The following is an 18984-nucleotide window of genomic DNA, read 5'->3' as shown; positions in this document are numbered from 1 at the left end:
TGCTTTCAGCTGCAGGCAAGGTAAGGGGGGGGGCTGCAAGCTCCAGGGCCACTGGTGGGGGTCAATTTTCCCCAGGCCCTGCAGGGGCCCCCGGTCCCACGAGTATGTCTCCCCCCGCCCCGGCCCCTCCCCCATTCCCCCCCTTAAATCAGAACTTTTTATAGGGAACCAGTTGTTAAGATTTTGGCAGCTCATCACTGATTATCCCCATTTTACAGCTGGGAAAACGGAGGCACAAGGTGGTAAAATTATTTGCCCAAGGTCACCCAGATGGCCAGTGAGAAGAACCCTGGTCTCTTGAATCCCAAGCCAGGGTGCTATCTATCCATTAGGCCACTGCTTCTATGGATAGCATGTATCTATATATAATATATACACGGTATATACTCGTTCATAAGCCGAATTTTTTTTAGTAAAAAAGGGAAGCACCAGAGAAGTTGAAAACTTATGAACGGGTATTGAGAGGGGGAGGTGAGACACAGCAAAAAAACCCACAGCAGCAAGTGTCAGAGTCCAGGGGGGCAACTGACTCAGGCTTGCAGGGCTCTCACTACAGGGCTAAAAAGAGCAGTGTAGACACTTAGACTCGGGCTGGAGCCCCCTGAGGGAAGAGGGTCATGGAACCTGGACCCCAACTCGAGCCTAAACATCTACACAGCTAATGTTAACCCCACAGCATGAGCCTGAGTCAACTGACCTGGTCTCTGAGGGTGTCTCTACACTGTAATTAGACACCCGTGGCCGGCCTGTGCCAGCTGACTCGGGCTCGTGGCGCTGTTTAATTGCAGTGTAGATGTTCAGGCTCAGACTGCAGCCCGAGTTCTGGGACCTTCCCACCTTGCAGGGTCCTGAAGCCCAGGCTCCAGCCCAAGCCTGACTGTCTACACCGCAATTAAACAGCTCCTTAGCCCAAGCCCTGTGAGCCCAAGTCAGCTGGCATGGGGCAGCCACCCGTTTTTAATGTGTAGACATACCTTGAAACTCACTGCTGCGGGCCTTTTTCTGCTGTGTAGACGTACCCTTAGTGTCTGTCGTGATCATTTACCTGGCTGGTGCCCTGGCTTTCACCTGGGCTCGCTAAGATGACAGCTACAGGACATTTGTTTCCAGTGTTCTCTGACTCTGGCCTGATAACTAGAACCGAGTGAGTAATTCACAATGAATAAATTGTTATTTAGGTCATTTCACCTCGCCTCCTGTTCCCTGCCAGATCACAGAATTTGAAGATCTACATTGTTATTCAGTTTGTGAGAATGGGAAACAGCAGTCCTGACTCAGACCTTGTCTATATTAAGAAAGCGTGCCTTGAGGTAACTGAATGGCTTTCCTGACATCAGTGGAAATATGCTGCACTGGGGTAAAATGGGGCTGAAATGGGATTAGTTTAATTAGTTTAACCTCTCCATTAGCAGTTTGATTCAGGGTAACTAAACTGATGTATTTACACCCGTGGACAGATTCTTAACAGACAAATCCTTAGGCCCGAGCCCAACAAGATTTAGCAGGAATTATGACTGAGTAAGGACTGCAAAACACGGCCTCATGAGAGTACTGGAGGAGGAAGCTATTCAGTGTGAGGTTTGCAGTAATACTAGGGTGACCCTGGAACGTGGGTGCAGTGCACAGTTCTCTCCTTCCCCCTAAAACCCTCACATGCCTACTGGAAAATTCACCCCTTCGCAGGAAATTATCTGCAATTTAATAGCAGCGATTGAGGGCCCAATCCTGTTTCCACTGACAACGGTCGTGTTGAAAGCAATGGGAGCAGGAGCTGGGCCTGGAGAGCTTCACATTCCCTCTTTAAATCCATGGCAGCGGCTCTCCCTGGATAATTGCTCCCTTTAGAACCCGGCACGTTTCTCGCTCTCTCCGGCCTTTTCAAAAACACAATCCAGCTTTCTGCCCCCCTCTCAATGGCTCCTGTGCAATGGAGACTCCTTGACACCCTGACACTGTTATTACAAGGATTAAAGGAGATAATGGCCAGTTACTTGAGTACACAGAGAGCAAGAGGGAGGCATTTGTCTAATGACAAACACTGGCAGACTCTCTGTTGTCAAGGGGCACAGGAGAACACTCATGCTTTCCTTACTGATCCCCTACAGAGCCCCAGATAATGCACTTTCCTCTACCTACATGTGTCAGACACAGTATTAATTAACTCAGTCGGGATGGGTTGTGGGGAATAGTGCTGAGACTTGGGCTCTCAGCAGAACGGCACAAGCAGATGGTGAACACGCAGATCGCCAGGTGGATCAACGAGAAATGCTGCCCCCTGGTACTGTGCTGCACAAACAGACCTGGTGCAGAGTGAAGTGGGAATGAGGCTCAACGTCTGTCTCTGAAACAGCCTGGGCAGGGTGCTGTAGAAAAGAGGACATTGGACTAGGTGGGCCACTGATACCCTGCAACATGAAGTCCCACCTCACCGAGATCTTTTGCAAATACTTCTTAGCTCTGATCCGCTGCTCTTCACACTCCAACCATGCACTCACTGGCAGCTCTGCCACAGTGCTTAATTTGTAATGAAAGAGGTGCTGGGGCTCAAGCAATGTTTTTACTTTCAGAACTGATGTGGCAAGCGCCAGGGCTATGAACAGCCAAGCGTAGCGGTGCCGGGGCGCCTTGTCTCACGGTGGCTTTAACACTGCAAGGTCATGTGATAATGTCACCTGGTCTGGAGTACCACTTGGGACACTGCTGGTATTTTTCCACTGGAAACCAAGGATTCCTGCCTTATGTAAATCCTATTTAAAGCTGGGAAGTGAGTCAATCGGGGCTCTCCATTGTCTCCCCGCCCAAGAAGGAAGACTGCTGAAAGCACCTGAAGAAACAAATAAACTAAGCTGGGGAAAGGCAAGGGCTGAATCCAGGCTGAGACGGGGTCTAGCCTGTGGAGAGAAATAACTGGAACTCTAAGCTGAGGAAACTCTGCAACCTGCCTGAACCAACATTTATCGAGAGAAATTACTACGTGTAACCTGTTCCTTTAGTGAATGAAGCTTAGGTTGCGTTTTTTGTTTTATTTGCTCAGTAATCTGCTTTCTTCTGTTTGCTATCCCTTATAATCGCTTCACATTTACCTTCTGCAGTTAATAAACTTGTTTTTATTTATTCCAAAACCCAGTTTGTGCAATTCATAACGGGGTTGGGGGGAGAGGCAAAAAGCTGTGCATATCTCCCTCCACACTGAGGGAGGGGGTGATTTTTATGAGCGTGCACGGTACACATCTCTCTATACAGCGCAAGGCAATATAATTTTGGGTTTACACCCCAAAGGAGGTGTGCATGTGAGTGCTGGGTAAATCCCCCCAGCTGATTTCAGTCTGTTGTGTCTGGGTGTGGCCTTACCTGTGTGTGTGTCAGAGAAGGCTGGAGGGCCCGGCAGAGCAAGGACAGGGTGAAGAATCCTACGCTGGTGGAATGGGTGGGCTCAGTGGGACCCCAGCACAGCAGGTGGCACCCTGGACGGAGGGGTCCAACCCGTCACAGCAAGCACAAGGCATTTGTGATGAAGAACGTGATGTATGTGGCTAGGATTTTGTTTTCTTTGCTCTGGCCTTTTCCAAGCAAGGGGTCTGGCTGCCTCTCTCATCTGGCATGGCCAAGAGGGGATGCCAGAAAGAGGATCTTGCTGGGTGAGGGAAACGCTCCTCTCTCTCACTCCTGCAGGCTCTGGATTTGTCCTTTCCCTAATCCCCACCACAGTCACCTGCGCTGGAAATCCCCAGACGCCCAGAGCACCTTTCCCAAGCAGCTAGCAACAGCAAGGGCACGGAGCCCTCCTGCACCACCCCCTCCAGACCCATAGCACTGGGCCCAGTGGCCTCCTCTCCTCACGGGGTGCAGGGGTCAGGAGGAGCTCTCACCGCTCCCTGCCAGCCCTGCCCCTCAACTCGTAAAATCAAGACTCTGGATTTCCACCCCTCCTTTTCTGTATCACCATTGGCTGTTGGTTCCCCTTTACCCCGCCCCCCTCCTCATTGCCCTTCTCCCCCCATTCCCCTTGCCCTCTCTCGCCCCCCTTCCTGTCCCCCACATCCAACCCAAGCAGCCTCCCACCCCCAGCCCCACACACACGGTCGGAAATCTGCTAAAGCTCCATTCTGGTGATAAAAATAACATATCTAAAAGGAGCGTGCTCACAAGAAGCCCCACCACTGCACAGAGTGCCAGTCAGCCCCCTGGGGGACGTAACCCTTTCCCCACCTTGCAGCTGCTCTTTGTCTCATTAGAGCGCGAGCCCTTTAGGGCAGAGCTGCATCTTTCTATATGTCGACACAGCACCTAGCACAATTGGGCCCTGCTCTCGCCTGGGGCCTTCTCATGCTAATGCAATATATATACACAGCAAATCAGCTACATAGCGGCTACCACTCAACAAAGAGATTCAGGTACGTCCTAGGTGGCCTGCTGAAGCCATAAGACATGTTGTCCCCAGCTGTACAAGTGGCACACATAGCCCATGCCCATTCACCGTGTGGTCAGAGTTGAAAGACCAACCTGCTTTTGTGGCCCAATACAACATCAGATGCAGTGGAGACAGCACTGAGCACTCAGTATGACGACAGCTGGCTTTAGTTCTTCCTTCTGGAGGATGTAAACTGCCCTGATTGTTTAACTGTCACCGTCATTCAGATGCTACACTGAGAAAACCCATGGAAATGACTGTAAATAAATGTTAATATTCACGCGGTATGAGAGGCCAGGGCTCGGCTAGAACATTAGCATCATCCCTTGCCACTACATAGAGCTTTTCTTACACAAGGATCCCACGTTGTTTTGCAGATTATAGGCAAAGGATCACTTCCCCACCACTGAAATTCAACCAGTCCTGGGCTGGAATCCAGCAATCAGTTGATGCCAGTAACACACTGCCCATCAGTTTGTGAAAGGGGAATAAGGGATATCATAGCCAATTGAAACCGCTGGGTCAATTTTTAGGGATGGAGACTAGAATTACCTGAGTTGGCATTCAGCCAGGATGACAGGATTGAGACCATGTAAAAAGAGTCAGGAGAACTTTGAACGACCTCAAGCGTAAGGACCACAATTTCATGTGTAGAATGAAAGGTGGTGCCTCCGACAACAAACTGGGAGCACCATGCTGGAAATTCCCTGCCCCACAGAACCCCACCCCCACTTCTTGTCCCTGGATTTTCCTTGGTGCTCTCCTAACCCATCACAACAATGAGAGCCTAACAAGTGGCAACACGGAACTGGGCATCAAGAGGTCCTGCGTTGCAATCCCGGCTCTGCTACTGACTCACTGGGTGACTGTGGGCAAGTCAAGGTACCTTTCTGCCTCAGTTTGTCCATCTGTAAAATGGGGATGATGATAATCCAGCTACCTGATAGGTGCTGTGAGGATTCATTAGTCAATGTCCATGTGGTACTTTGAACATCTAATGGACAAAGTATTATCTGCAATGGGAAAGTCATTATCATTGTTAAAGGAGAGTGGAAACAGATTTCCAGGCTCCTGCACAAAGGTTAACATGTCACCACAGTTACTACTTATTCTTTCTATTGTGGTAGCTCCCAGGAGCCCCAGTTGTGGATCAGGACTTTATTGGGTTAGGTGTTATACAAACACAGAACAAAAAGAACCCCACATAGCACTATCCTCCAGGAAAGCTCCTTTCTAGGAGTTAATGCTGTCCCTTTCCAGCTCTGTGCCACCTGCCCACAGCAGAGGGGTTTGGAACAGATCGGGAAGGCAAGGGAGACAGCAGGGAACAGCACATAGGAGTCAGTCCTCACTCTGCATATCCCTGCGTTCTGAAGGTTTTCCACGTGGATCTCAGTTCATCTTGCGATGGCGAGGCACAGGCTCCACGGACCTGAACACCACCCAACCCAGCAACCACTGAAGTCACCAGGATTCTTTCCATTAACTTCACTGGCAGTTGGCATGGGCCCTTTGTGAGTGCAAACTGGCCCTTGTATCCAGTGGGACAGTCTGCAGACTGGCAGAATTTGTCCCCATATAGAAGAAAAACAATGCCCTACATGAGCCAAGTTCATTAAATCTGAAAGGGCTTTAAAACATCCCATTCACTAGTATATGTGGGGTTTGTTGACATTCAACATTTCGCACTGACTGGAGAGTGAAGCCAAACTGTTTGGCATTGCCCTTTATCGCCCTCAGTTTCATGTCCTGGTCTTCCTTCGCTACCACGGTATTACAGCTCACCGGAAACTGGAATTTCTGTCCTGCGGGAAAGTCCAACAGTTCAAAATTTATATTTGTTCCAAACTGGACCAAAAAGTCAAAATTCCTCACGGAACAGAAACACCAAAAAACTGTAATCTGGGCCCAAACAAAACAGTTCAGTTTGGTAATGTTGAAACATTATGGCATGAAATAGTATATCATATCATATTCAATATAATTGAAATTAAGATCATATCAGAGTTGAAATGAAACAAAATGGAATGATACAGCTGAAACAAAACGCTTTTTACATTATCAAAACACAAATGTCAAAATGATGTTTCAACACTTTCCCGCCAATAATTTCATTGAAAATCAACACGTTCCCACAAAAACTTCAATGTCAATGAAGCAGCTTTTTCCAGCGAACAACTGCTCTGCTGAAAATTTTTCCACCAGTTCTCCCCAGTGATGTGGGGTTTGAATGTCCCACATCACAGAGGAATATGTTTAAACATTACAAACAAAATCCTTCTTACTGAAATTAAGGAAAAATCAAACCGTATCACAAAGAGCCAAACTGCAATCCCAGCATAAGCAAATCTCTCACTGAAATCAAACCCTCCGGCCCACCAGACCCTTTCCCACGTACTTGCACCAACAGAGCCTTTGATGAATGGTGTCTGCATGGAGGAACTCCCCTGGGCTTGAAATCAATGGATGTTTTGATCTACTGGAAAGACTGGACAATTTGGTCCAGGTACTTTTCTGTTCATTATTAGAGTCCTGTAACAAACATTAAAAAACCTCAAACCAGCTAACCTCGGAATCTAAACCACGTGATGGTGCCTCTTTACAACCAACAGACTTTCAAAGTGGTAGAAGTTTTAGCTACCCTTGGTGTTTACTCATCAATAATACTTCTCCTGGGGGAATTAAGCACTGAAAACCGTTGTCATTCCCTTTAAGTCTAAAATGGATTAAGTAGCGTTATGAGTTAGGATGCACATTTGTAGCCAGTGAGACTGCAGGAATGTGGCTGAACAGAGAACCTGGCCCACAGAGACTATGCAGCGAAAGAAGCATTAACATGTCACCTGCCCCATTTCCCTATTCACAAATCTTGCCACTTCAGGGGAGCGTGCTTACGCGGATCATGTCCCCTGCGTCTGAAGCCCTAGCCCAGAATGAAGCTCTGTGGCTCTTGTTATGGAGGACCTGAGACAGAGCCCCTCTGAAGCTCTTCAGCCAGAATTCCATTTTCCACCATGCAGTTTCCTACCTGGTTTTGTGTGGTGCACCCAGCCAGCCCGAACATGGCCTTTCAGATCTGGGTTCTATCCAAGCAAAGCCCCATTTTACTTCACTAGGTAAACAGCATGTGGGTCAAGCCAGAACCCATGCCACTTCCTTAAACCAAACAGAACCTCTCCTGCTTCCTAGAGACCATTATAGGAAGTTAACGATTCAGGAAGAAAATAAACCAAAAATACGGAAGCAATGAAAACTACAAACTTTTGCTACAATCAGAAGAGGAGGAACTTGGATTTTAAGCACCTGAATTTTAACATTGCAAATAGGCTTTATAAAATGTTTTCCCCCAACCGATTAGGAAGATCGAAGAAAGCAAGAAACCCATGAATCCTAAACAGTGAAAATCTCATTTAGATATGCCTGCAGCAGTGAACTGGTTTATATATAAAGAGACTGGGGCAGAGGTTAGAAAGAAAAGACATTGTGTTTGAAGAAACATTGGAAGACTGTGTTTGTATTAATGATGAAATTAGAAAACCCTTTAAAAACTGAAATCCTTTATTACCAGGTGTTATACTTAACTGAAATTGCTGCTGTAGGCAAGTATTTAAAAGGCATATGCCGTGGAGGGAATTAAAGCAAATAGTTCTTCAGCATGCCTTTTTAGGGTTTTAAAGAGCAGATTAGACAAACACCTGTCAGGGATGGTCTAGATCATTCTTAGTCCTGCCTCAGTGCAGGGGACTGGACTAGATGACCTATTAAGGTCCTTTCCAGTCCTACAATTCTATGATTTCTATGATTCTGTGAAATTTCCATCAAAATCAATGGGAAGATTCCCATTGTTATGGAGGACCTGAGACAGAGCCCCTCTGAAGTCCCAGAGTCCCAGACTTTCTGTGGGAGTTAGATCAGGCCTGTCAAACTGAAAATTCAGCCTGATCATTCAGATCCTGATTTACAGGGCACATAAAGATGTAGATAACAGGTCACACAAGATCTGCAGAGTTCTACAATGCTGCCACTAGTTTCCCTTTCCCTACTTTCACGTGCAGTGCGGACCTTCACATCTCAGATTGTCGTGGCAGGCCAATGGAACCCAGATGCTGCATTGCATGCTAGGCACCATAGCCACCATAGGCTGCACCTGTGTTAAATACTGGGGCATCTGCAATCAGCAACAATTTATGCAAATAAAGTGTCACGTTACCAGCATGGTCAGCCTTGAAAGAGCAACATTCTGGCACCTCTGCAGTACAACATCAAAAACATCTAAACAACAAATCAATGCCAAATGAATGCAACCTCTCTCTGGCTTCCAAAGCATCCCACAGGGCGAAGGGTGGAATTTCCTTTTTGCAGTGTCCTAGGCCGTATTACTAAACCAGTAACAAGGTTTGTAGAATGCGGGAGATTGGGGGAACTTTAGATGGTATCACTGCAACAGATGGTGTTGCAACAGGAACATTATCTTATGAACTTCTCCGCAAAGAAAAGAAAGCAATGACCTCAGCAGGAACAAAAATATGCATCTTTCTTCTTGCAGAATCACATAGTTGATGAAATAGAAAGACTAAGAATAATTAGAACCCCCTCCCCCAAAGTATTCATTTAATCTCTATTTATAGGCATGATCCTGTAGAGTTTACTCACATGAGGAGACCCCACTGAAGCCAACAGACTTACTCATATGAGTAAGGACTCCTCAAAAGAGTCAGGCTTGCAGGATCAGGTCCCTCAGTTTACAAACTGTATGAAATCTCTGCATAGCTACTGAATTTCCCTGAAGGCAGATTAGCGCCAAGAGGGCTGGAAATAACTGGGATATCTGGGGTAAGGAAGCTAGAGAGCATAGCAATAAACTGCAAGAGCCCAATCCTGCAGCCCTTACTCACATGAATAGTCTCACTGATTTACTTTGGGCTCCTTATGTGAGAAAGTGCTATAGGGTTGGCCCCAGGAATGTAACTACAGCTGCAACCTAATCCACTTCCCTTCCATAATAAAGGTACTTAATGAGAATTTGCTAAGATTTATGACCATAACAATCACCTCTTCTCCCCTTACCCCCTTTCAGCATGCAAACAGTTTGGGTTACTCCTATATTCTCAAGGGAAAGAAAAGTGTAATTAGTAGCTAAGAAGTGTTAATGTGTACATGAGAGAGAGATGGGAGAACATTTTTATTCTCAGGTTTTCTCATCACTTGTTCCCTCTTCTGAGCACTTTGGAAAGAAACTAACTACTCCCATATGCCTAATTTCTTATTATGCTTCAAAAGATATGGGGATGAATCCTGGCTCCAGTGAAGTGACTAGGAGTTTTGTCATTGTCTCAGTGGAGCCAGGTTTCTACCCAGGGACCAAAGACTCAATACAATTACTCACAAAAGTCCCCCTGAAGGCAGCAGCACTACTGGCCTATGTCTGGGATATTTGTGTAAGTAAGAGTTTGCAAGATCAAAGATAGCACCAGCTACTTATTAAAAATGTTGGTAAGTGTATCACTGTTATGCTGGCTTCATGCATGCTTTTAAAATGTGCCACTCAGGATATGTCTACGCAGCAGCTGGGAACTGACCAATGTCGACACAACCTCCAGAGTATACGCCGCTATCTCCATAGTGTAGACATACCCTCAGACTAGCTGTCTGAATATGATCTTGCCCAGCCCCCAAGGTACATTCTCGGGTGGTTAGCTCAAGCCGCCACACATGCCATTGCGGCTTGAGCACTAGCTTGAGCAGGGCTAGCTCATGCGTGTCTACCCAAGTGGGAAATTACATGGCCCTGCTGCTGTGTAGACGTACCCTCAGTCTTAATCGCAGGAAAATGAGCTTAAACCCCTCCAATGACAGCCAAATGGCGTTTCAAAGCTGATTTCCATGGGGCTGGGCCTTGGGACTTTTGCCTACAAAGTCTTTGATGTACAGAGCCAGATTCTCAATACTGCTCAGAACCCACAAACAGGACTGAGTCTTCAAGAGAGCTCCACTCCCATTTAGGCAGCCTGCCGTGAGGCCACACTTCTGAAAGAGCTCCCAGCTCAGCACTGAAAGCCTGGGAGTTATTGGCTGCAGAGCACTTAAAAACATCTGACTGCTTATTCCGGTGCCTAAATGGCAACTGGGCTCTTTTGAAAACCTTGCCCTGTCACAGACCTCCTCCTGTTCAAAACAACGAGTTATCCTAAAGGACTAGAAATGAAAGGAACGCCGTATCTTTTCAGCCTCCCCACAAGCAAGAAATCAAAGATGATATTTATTTGAAAATAGCTGAACAAAACAAAACCCCTTTGGTTTATCCCCAAAAAATTAACCACCCAAAATAAATTTGGGTCCCACCGGGTGCTGGGTATGTGGAATCAATGTTGCTTTTTTAATCTTCCCCCATGTGCACACACTAGATGGCGCTCTACATCGCGTAGTGAAGAGAGGTGAAAAAAGCTAGTTCCCAAGTAATGTCAGATTGTGCAGATGTAAGAAACAGGCTATGGAGGGGATTTTGATAGAAGGGACTTGTCTCTTTCAGCTTTCTCTGAGGACTTGTCTAGTCACTCTCTTAGCTAGTCAACCTTTGCCCTAATCAAGACATTCCACGTTCACCAGCATACTCCAGCAATGCAAAGCAGCCATAAATCTGGTTTTACTGAACAGTCTGAGTGGGTTTATGGCTGCTTTGTATCTTAAGAGTGGCTCAAAGCAGCTGGACCATACAGGTGAATCTGGCCCTTTAAAGGACACGGAGCCCTGCATCAGGTACAAGGTAATCCCCTTTGCACAGTTCTCCTGCCCCAACCCCATGCCCGCAGGTTCACTGCCAGAGGACGCTCCACAGCTACAGAAGCACGTGTAGGGTTTGCCTCACAGTGAAGGTGTTTTGCCCACAGATAAATATCACACTAACCTGATGGTCAGTTTGTAACAGGAAATCCGATGATCAGACTCCCTGTTTTAGGTATGTCTATGACCCTGCCCCCATTACCACAGTATCCGAGCACCTCATAATCTTTATGTATTTATCCTCACAATACCCCTGTGAGACAGGGCAGGTCTATTATCCCCACGGTACAGGTGGGAGACTGAGGCACGGAGCAGCTAAGCGACTTGCCCAAGGTCAAACAGGAAGTCTATGGCAGAGCAGGGAACTGTACCTGGTCCCCTGAGACCAGGCGAGCACCTGAACCACTGAACAACACTTCCCCTCTCTGACTCCATTCATCATCTTATGCTGCATTCGATGATGCCAGCTTCTATCGCCCACATGTCAAATTTTCAAACAAGCTCCTTTGTGCTCTCCCCCCAGCTGCCCCTCAGGCTGAGGAACTCTCTTTAAATGGCCACAGAGTGACCTTACTAACCTCCTTCAGACATCGCCTCAAAACTCTCCTTTGCCATGAGGCCTACACAAATCTCCACAAGTTAGGCAGCTGGTGTGCTTGGACCACTGCCCATCACACTGGCCAACACTGTCTCACTGCACTCCCCCGTCTGTCTGACTGGTTGTCTCTTGTCTCGTATTGTAAGCTCTTTGGGACAGGGACTTTTTTGTTGTTTGTACAGCACCGTGCACGATGGTTCTATGACTCGGTTTTGTAGGCCCCACTACAACACAAATACATAATTCAGGATTCCCATTCTCTCCCACTGTCTTCCCTACACAGCCTAAGCTCACTATAAGCAGGTTGCAAAGTCACTTCTACAATCTGCAGGCAACGCTGTCATCAAGTCAAGTGTGTTTGGGAGAAGCAGAGTTCATAGAACGAGGCGCCTCTCCCAAAAACATTTAAAGTTGTGGCTTCATGTAAACGAGCTTTCCTGAACTCCAGTCTCCCCAACACAAACCGTCTCTTGGAACAGAAAAAACGGGCAAAAAATAATGACTCTGTCCTTGAACACAAGGATTGGAAAGCTTAAATCCACTTTAACGGCCAAACTTCCGACAACGAGCACACACTGGGGGAGGGGGGGGAGTATAAACCAGGAATTAAAAAACCGAAAGCATCAAGATCAAGTGAATGCCTGAATATAATTATCTAGCCGCAGAGAATACAAACAACATAAAGGCTCACAGTTCCAGTATCGTGGGGGACACATCAACATCTAGAAACCAAAGACTCTGTCAGCCAAGCTGCGTGACGAAGGGGAAAAATCTCACTTACCCTGAGGAAATTTGTACGGTACATAAAGTCTCCCCTACCAGGCATAGCGATATGACTGAGGACGGTTGTGGCTCACAATTGCTAGCGCACCTCCCATTAGAGAGAAGAGGGCTTTTGGTGTTTACATCAAGTAGTTTGCTCTGCAGTACTTTACTCGTGATGGTTGGGCCATCTGGGCTGCTTGCAGTTCTCATTCATTGCGCTAGTTCTTTTTAAAACATCCCCCCCGTGCCAGTTCTTTTTAAAACATTCCCACCCTACCCAAAATTCATACTCTCCTCTGGTCACTCGCCGAGTGGCAAATGACTCCCACTCCATTCCTCTGAACTTTGCTGTCCAGATGAGCTCTGGCCATACGACCTCGCAATAGCGGCTGACCTCCAGAGTCCCGGAAGCTCCGATTTCATTTCAGACTCTTTGTGTGAATCCAGGCTTGAGGCACAGGGGCTGGGAAACTCACTGCACAAGAAGGTCCTTTACAGCTGCTCCCAGCTGCTATGAACTTGCTTTTCCTGCCATTCTTTTCAGGAACTGAACAACTCCCAGCTCACTTTGACCCTCAAGCATTACTGGTTGCCTTGGAAAAAAAACCCAAGAGGATATTGATACAAGGACACGGAACTTCCTAGGTCTAGAGGCATCAGGGTGGAAACTTCCAGCCTGACAGAGAAACCTTGAGTAATCTTTCATCTCTTGCAGAATGCTGTAGCCTAATGACATTAGCTCAGCTTTTCTCTAGTGCAAGTGGCAGCAGCATTACAAAGGCAGGGAGATTAAAACATATGAAATAAATGTTCCCTGCGTGACTGACAGCATAATGACATTCCGACGGGCGACTGAATCGGTGCACAGCTAACAAAGGATCAGAGAGAAACAGTGAGGCTCACACTACCATCAACAAACACGTATTTTTCTTTCAGACATTTCTTACTCGATTGCATTAACCCCAAAGACTTGAAGTTTTCCCCAGGCTGTATACAGTCATGTGCTGGGTAGAGGGGATGGTGGCTCAGCTCTATTAATACACAGGCTCACCTGCTATTGAACTCTGTCAACTCAATAGACTTGTTCAGGACCAGAGCAGAGATTCTATGTTTTAAAGTCAATGAGACCATTGTGGGCTGTTTCCCCTCCTTCCTTCCCTTATGAACTAAGTACTCGCAAAACTGAAATGGAGAAAGCTGGTGTAGGCACTGAACTTCCCTTGATATTCAAACCACATGCAAATGCACATGTAGGTGTCACACCTCCCAAATACAATCACAGAGATTGTTTTTAAATAAACCTCACTGTAGGCGAGCTGCCTTTTAAACAGACACAATGCAGTCTAAGAGGAGAGGTGATTATTCCACTTGATTTAACATACAGCATTTTAGATCGGTTTCATTTATTGTCTGGAACCACAGTAGGTGTTGAGACTTTCACTTATTAGCACAGAGCTTTGCTACAAGTTCTTTGCCTTAAGAGTCTGCTATCCTACAGGCATTATAATTTAATTAATCGGTTAAAAAATAATCTGATCTTGCTTTACTTCTGGTATCGGTCTCTCCAAACACTTACATCCCTATTAAAAGGATCTCACGATAACATGCAACAACTACTAAAGCTCGTCTTTTATTCCAAATAGATGTTCTCCCTTTATCTCCTCTGTGGTCAACATTGCTTCTCTCTTCTCAGCCTGTGAGGGGCAATGTTGTGACAATATACAGTCTAATTTGAATGATCTCTCAAGAATCCAAACACATCAACTTCATGAAACATGTAAAATCCACTGATTCCCTCTCTTCCCTTAAGCCTGCTATTTAGCTGCTGCTGTCAATAAACATCTATGAATATTAGCATCTAAAGGCTTTTCCATTTCAGTGTAAAGATCCTGGCCCTTTTTGTTACATTTTAGATAAAGCATTCAGTGCCCATGGAGATTCCCTAAGGCCACCGAAAGTGAACTAAAATGTTTATATCCTGTAATGATGCTGTTTAGTCTGCCTGCTTGAAAATAAAAATAAATCTGAAACCTAAGATGGTGATTCCAAAGACAAGCAATCAAGAGATACTAGCAAACATATGGCAATATTCCCAGTATTCAGTTCTACTCAAAGATCATGACAAACACATGCAAAGATTTTTTTAAATAATGTTTTTAAACAGAGCCATTTAACTGATTACCGACTTTCTGATCCTGCAGCTCTGACATCCCTGGAACTACACATGTTAGTATGGATTACTCACATGAGTAACGGTTGCAGGATTGGGTCCCTAGTAATGAATAGCCCCATACAAAGATCTCACTGTACTTCAGTCTCCACAGAGCTAACAGCAAAACAGTGAAACTCAACACATCAAACAGCAAACAAAGTGAAGCAATTAATGTAAACACTCCAGTATCAAATGGTATAACACTGTGATTACATGAAGAGCCTGAAGGGGAACTACTCACATGGGCAAGAGCTACCAGATCAAGTCCAAACTCTTTGAAAATTAAACCCCAGACACTAAGAAATATATTGTGCAATAATGTAGGTCACTGACATATGCTCTGATTCTGTATTCCTTGCTCAGGAAAGATTTCCAGGATTGGGCCAACCCACAGTGCTATCTCCTCTGCAATGAATCAAGGAATCCATTGTCAAAGAAACAGACTTCCTGAATTACCAACCATAAATAATGGCAGACCCTCTCCCAAAGCCATGTGTTTATTTTTCAAAGTCAAGAGTTGATTAAAGTTCTTGAGGTTTTCAGATTTGTTTTTAATATTTCCTTTCTGATACAGGGTCAGTGCATGGAAAATTGGATAAGCGCACACGGAAAATATCATTTTGTAGACAGCTTCAGCTCTCCCAAGAGGAAATCTTTATTCTCAGAAAAAAAACGCACCCTGCAATCTGAGAAAATAAGGTGCATTCTATCCAGTGCGATATATGGAAGTACAGTGGTCTCTTCCCTTTGCAAAAATATATTGCACAAATGCTCGGGCTAGACTCTGACTTTCTTTATGATGATACTGCTGATTTCAGTATAATCATCACAATCTTAACCAAATACTACTCTCCACTAAAACATCGGTAAGAGTTAAATGACAATTAGATACAAGTTTTAGAGTGATTTCAAGTCCCTTCTTTTTTGCTTGTTTGCCAGATGCAAAAACCCAATATTTCTATTGTGCAAAAGAAGGACAACCTATTCTTAGATCCATCAAGTCGTTTTCATATGAACTTGCCAGAGGACACAACTTTATTAACTTTAAATTACTACGACCCATCAGAAAAAAAAAATCTAACTAATAACACTAGAAGTATTGCCCTATGGCTTTAATGTCTGTTTTCACGTTGTCAAGAGCTCACACTTACTTTCTTTTCCTGCAAATGAAAAATTAATTACTTTAACAAAACCATAAAACAAAGACACCTTCACAACATTTGCTTTCCTTCCTGACTTTGTTCATGGCTATTTATGGATAATTACTACCACTGACATTCTTATTATTATCAGATTGCCCAAAATTATGAGTGAAACATACAACTTTCCTCATACTTAAATGGAGGAAATATATTTTAAAGACTAGATTCTTACGGGTTGTTTATTTGCTTGATTTTGTAATACCTGATAGCATATTTGTTTCCACACTGTCAGTTGCTTCCTTTAAAATACAATCTTATCTCATTTTCACAGGGATTACTACCTAATTTTACAAATACAACAGCAAATTTCAGGGAATTCTGAGGCTTTCCTCCGCATGATATTTTTCCTTCTTAAAAAGAAAGATGAGCCAGGCAGTTTACAAAACACAAAAATCGAACAAAGGCAGGGCTCTGAAGTGTATTGCTAAGTTTTCATCTACGTTCATCCACAAGCAGTTTAGTTTTCCCAGGAGACATTTTTTAAAAACAAAAAGTTCAGTTTTCTTGCAGCAAGTCTTGTTTTTTAAGATCATCTAAAGAAATGTTCGTATCAGTATGGTGTCTAAAATTATCAGCCAAATTTCCACTGAAAATAGTGATTTAGGCCCTGATCCTGTAAACATGTTCAATTTTACATACTTGAGCAATCCCAGCGTGTGTGTAAAGTTAAGTACATGGAAGTTGCAAACACACACAAAAAATCAAGTGAAATGCTGAGTTAAATCTTTTAGATCATCACAGCAGAAAAACACAACTGATAGTACCTTGAGCCAGAATTTCAAAATATAGTTTATCAACTTAGGCCCGGTCTACACTACAGAGCTAGGTTGACATAAGGCAGCTTACATCAACCTAACCCTGTAAGTATCTACACTCAAACGTAGCTCTCTCTGATGTAACTTACCCACTATACCGACATCATAACTCCACCTGTGCAAGGGGGGTAGCACTTACGTTGATGTAAGTAGGTCAACACAGTGTCAGTCTAGACTGCTGCTGCCTTTCAGAAACTGTCCCACAATGCCCCACTCTGGCAGTTAAATCGGGGCAAGAGCTCCTGGTGAGGACACACACAGATGACACAGGGAGCGTACTGTGGACATGTAAAACTGATTCAATTACTGCAGTGGCTGTACCTGGACGTAACTTGGGTCAACTTAGTTTTGTAGTGTAGACTTGCCCTTAGCCTTCAAAATATACCTTAAAACCACCCAACAATTCCTAAACACCCTGACATGGTACTTCCCTTCCTTAATAAGGAGGAGGAGGGGGTATGAATGCCTATTGCTTTTTTGTTTGTTTTAATCACTAAAGAAGCCTTATGAAGAAAACGAGTCAGTCACTAAATGAATCACATGCTATAGGTGGTTGAAAACTTTGGAGGCCATTTCAAGAGCCGATTGTCCCTGAGAGGAACCCTCCTTATAAAATGACTTTTGCTGTGGCCTCCCCACACGCTGGGCTCCCCCTGCGCTGATGGGGTTAGGATAAGTACTGTTCCCCTCTTCTCTCCCCCACCCTGTTTCCCCTTCACTGATGCAACTGTGAACAAATGAGACATTGCTGCTCATGTTCCATGACCTGATCCTGGCAGGCATTTGGGAACGGATGTGCGGAAGGCTATGGAGGTTGGAGAGGCAGAGGAAACTTTGAGGATCAGGGCTGGGAAGGGCTTTGGGAATCAGGGCTGGAGGGAGCACTATGGGGCTGAGGTCTTTGCGGATCAGGGCTGGAGTGGGGATTATAGGGTGTCTTCAATGATCAGGGCTGCTGGGCTACAGGTGTCTGGGAATCAGAACTGGGGGGCTGGAGGGGCTACAGGGATCAGGGTGAGGGGGTGTCTGGGGATCAGGGCTATGGGGGGTATGAGGATCGGGGCTATGGGAATGAAGGCCTGGGAGGGGTTACGGGGATCAGGGCTGGGGGCTATGGGGGCCTTTGAGGGTCAGGGATCAGGGCAACGGGGTGTCTTGAGGGATCAGGGCTGGGGGCTCTGACTGCGGGGTCTTTGGGGATCAGGGCTATGAGGGGTCTTTGGGGATCATCAGGGCTGGGGGCTCTGACTGAGGGGTCTTTGGGGATCATCAGGGCTGGGGGCTCTGACTGAGGGGTCTTTGGGGATCATCAGGGCTGGGGGCTCTGACTGAGGGGTCTTTGGGGATCAGGGCTATGAGGTGTCTTTGGGGATCAGGGCGGGAGCAGGACACCTCTGTAACTCCCCCTCCCAGCCCCGGCGGAGCCGCGGGGGCAGCGGCTTCCCCCCCGTCCCGTACCTGTACCAGGCGAAGCCCCGCTCGTAGCCGCGGTCGAAGAAGTGGGGCTCGGCCCCCGCGGCCCGCACGTCGGGGTGCACGCGCAGGAACTCCAGCAGCGCCCGCGTGCCGCCCTTCTTCACGCCCACGATGATGGCCTGCGGCAGCCGCTTGCTGCCCTCGCCCAGCAGCAGGGCCAGCGTGCCCGGGGGCTCCCCGCCGCCGCCCGACCCCGCGCCTCGCCCGGGCGCCTCGGGCCGCCGCCGCGGCTGCTTCGGCCGCTTCCTCCGGGCCGCCGGCGGCCAGCTGGGCAGCGAGGGGGACCCCGGCTCCAGCCGCCCGCCGCCGCCGCCCGCCGCCTGCTCCGGGGCGGCCGCCAGCAGGGGCCCGGGCAGGCTGGGGCAGCGCTCGGCCAGGCAGTAGAAGACGTAGAGGGACATGAGCAGGGACATGAGCATCAGCAGGAACTTCTTGAAGACGCTGCGGGGCAGAGGCTCGGGGCGGGCGGCGGGGGCAGGCGGCCCGCTCCCTGCCATGCTAGCCCGAGGCATCTGCCCGGCCCCCCCCGGCCATGCTAGGCGGCCCCCCAGCCAGGCGCCATGGCCCCCGCCCCCGGAGTCAGCAGCGAGCGGGGGGGCGCAGGGCTGCCCCGGGCCGCATCGTCACTGCCCTGGAGCTGGGAGGGGGGCTCGGGCTGTGTCCCCCCCCTCCCCCGGGTCTCTTAAGGGGGATGCTTCAGGGGGGCATCGTCCGCAGGCGGGGCA

General features: G+C 47.0%; 1 protein-coding gene across 1 annotated transcript in view; it reads right to left on the bottom strand.

Annotated features, from left to right (window-relative positions):
• LOC123346999 (heparan sulfate glucosamine 3-O-sulfotransferase 3A1-like) overlaps window positions 1-18756 on the bottom strand; it is a 78950-nt gene extending 60194 nt beyond the window's left edge. The window contains exon 1 of the mRNA XM_044984423.1: window positions 18242-18756. Coding sequence (XP_044840358.1) covers window positions 18242-18756 — 515 coding nt within the window. The remainder of the gene's footprint in view (window positions 1-18241) is intronic.
• Window positions 18757-18984: the final 228 nt, after the last annotated feature.

This window comes from Mauremys mutica, chromosome 12 (genome assembly GCF_020497125.1).
Source record: "Mauremys mutica isolate MM-2020 ecotype Southern chromosome 12, ASM2049712v1, whole genome shotgun sequence".
Classification (NCBI taxonomy): Eukaryota; Metazoa; Chordata; order Testudines; family Geoemydidae; genus Mauremys; species Mauremys mutica.
The sequence above is the reverse complement of the archived record's forward strand: the minus strand, read 5'-3'. Positions and strand labels throughout refer to the sequence as shown.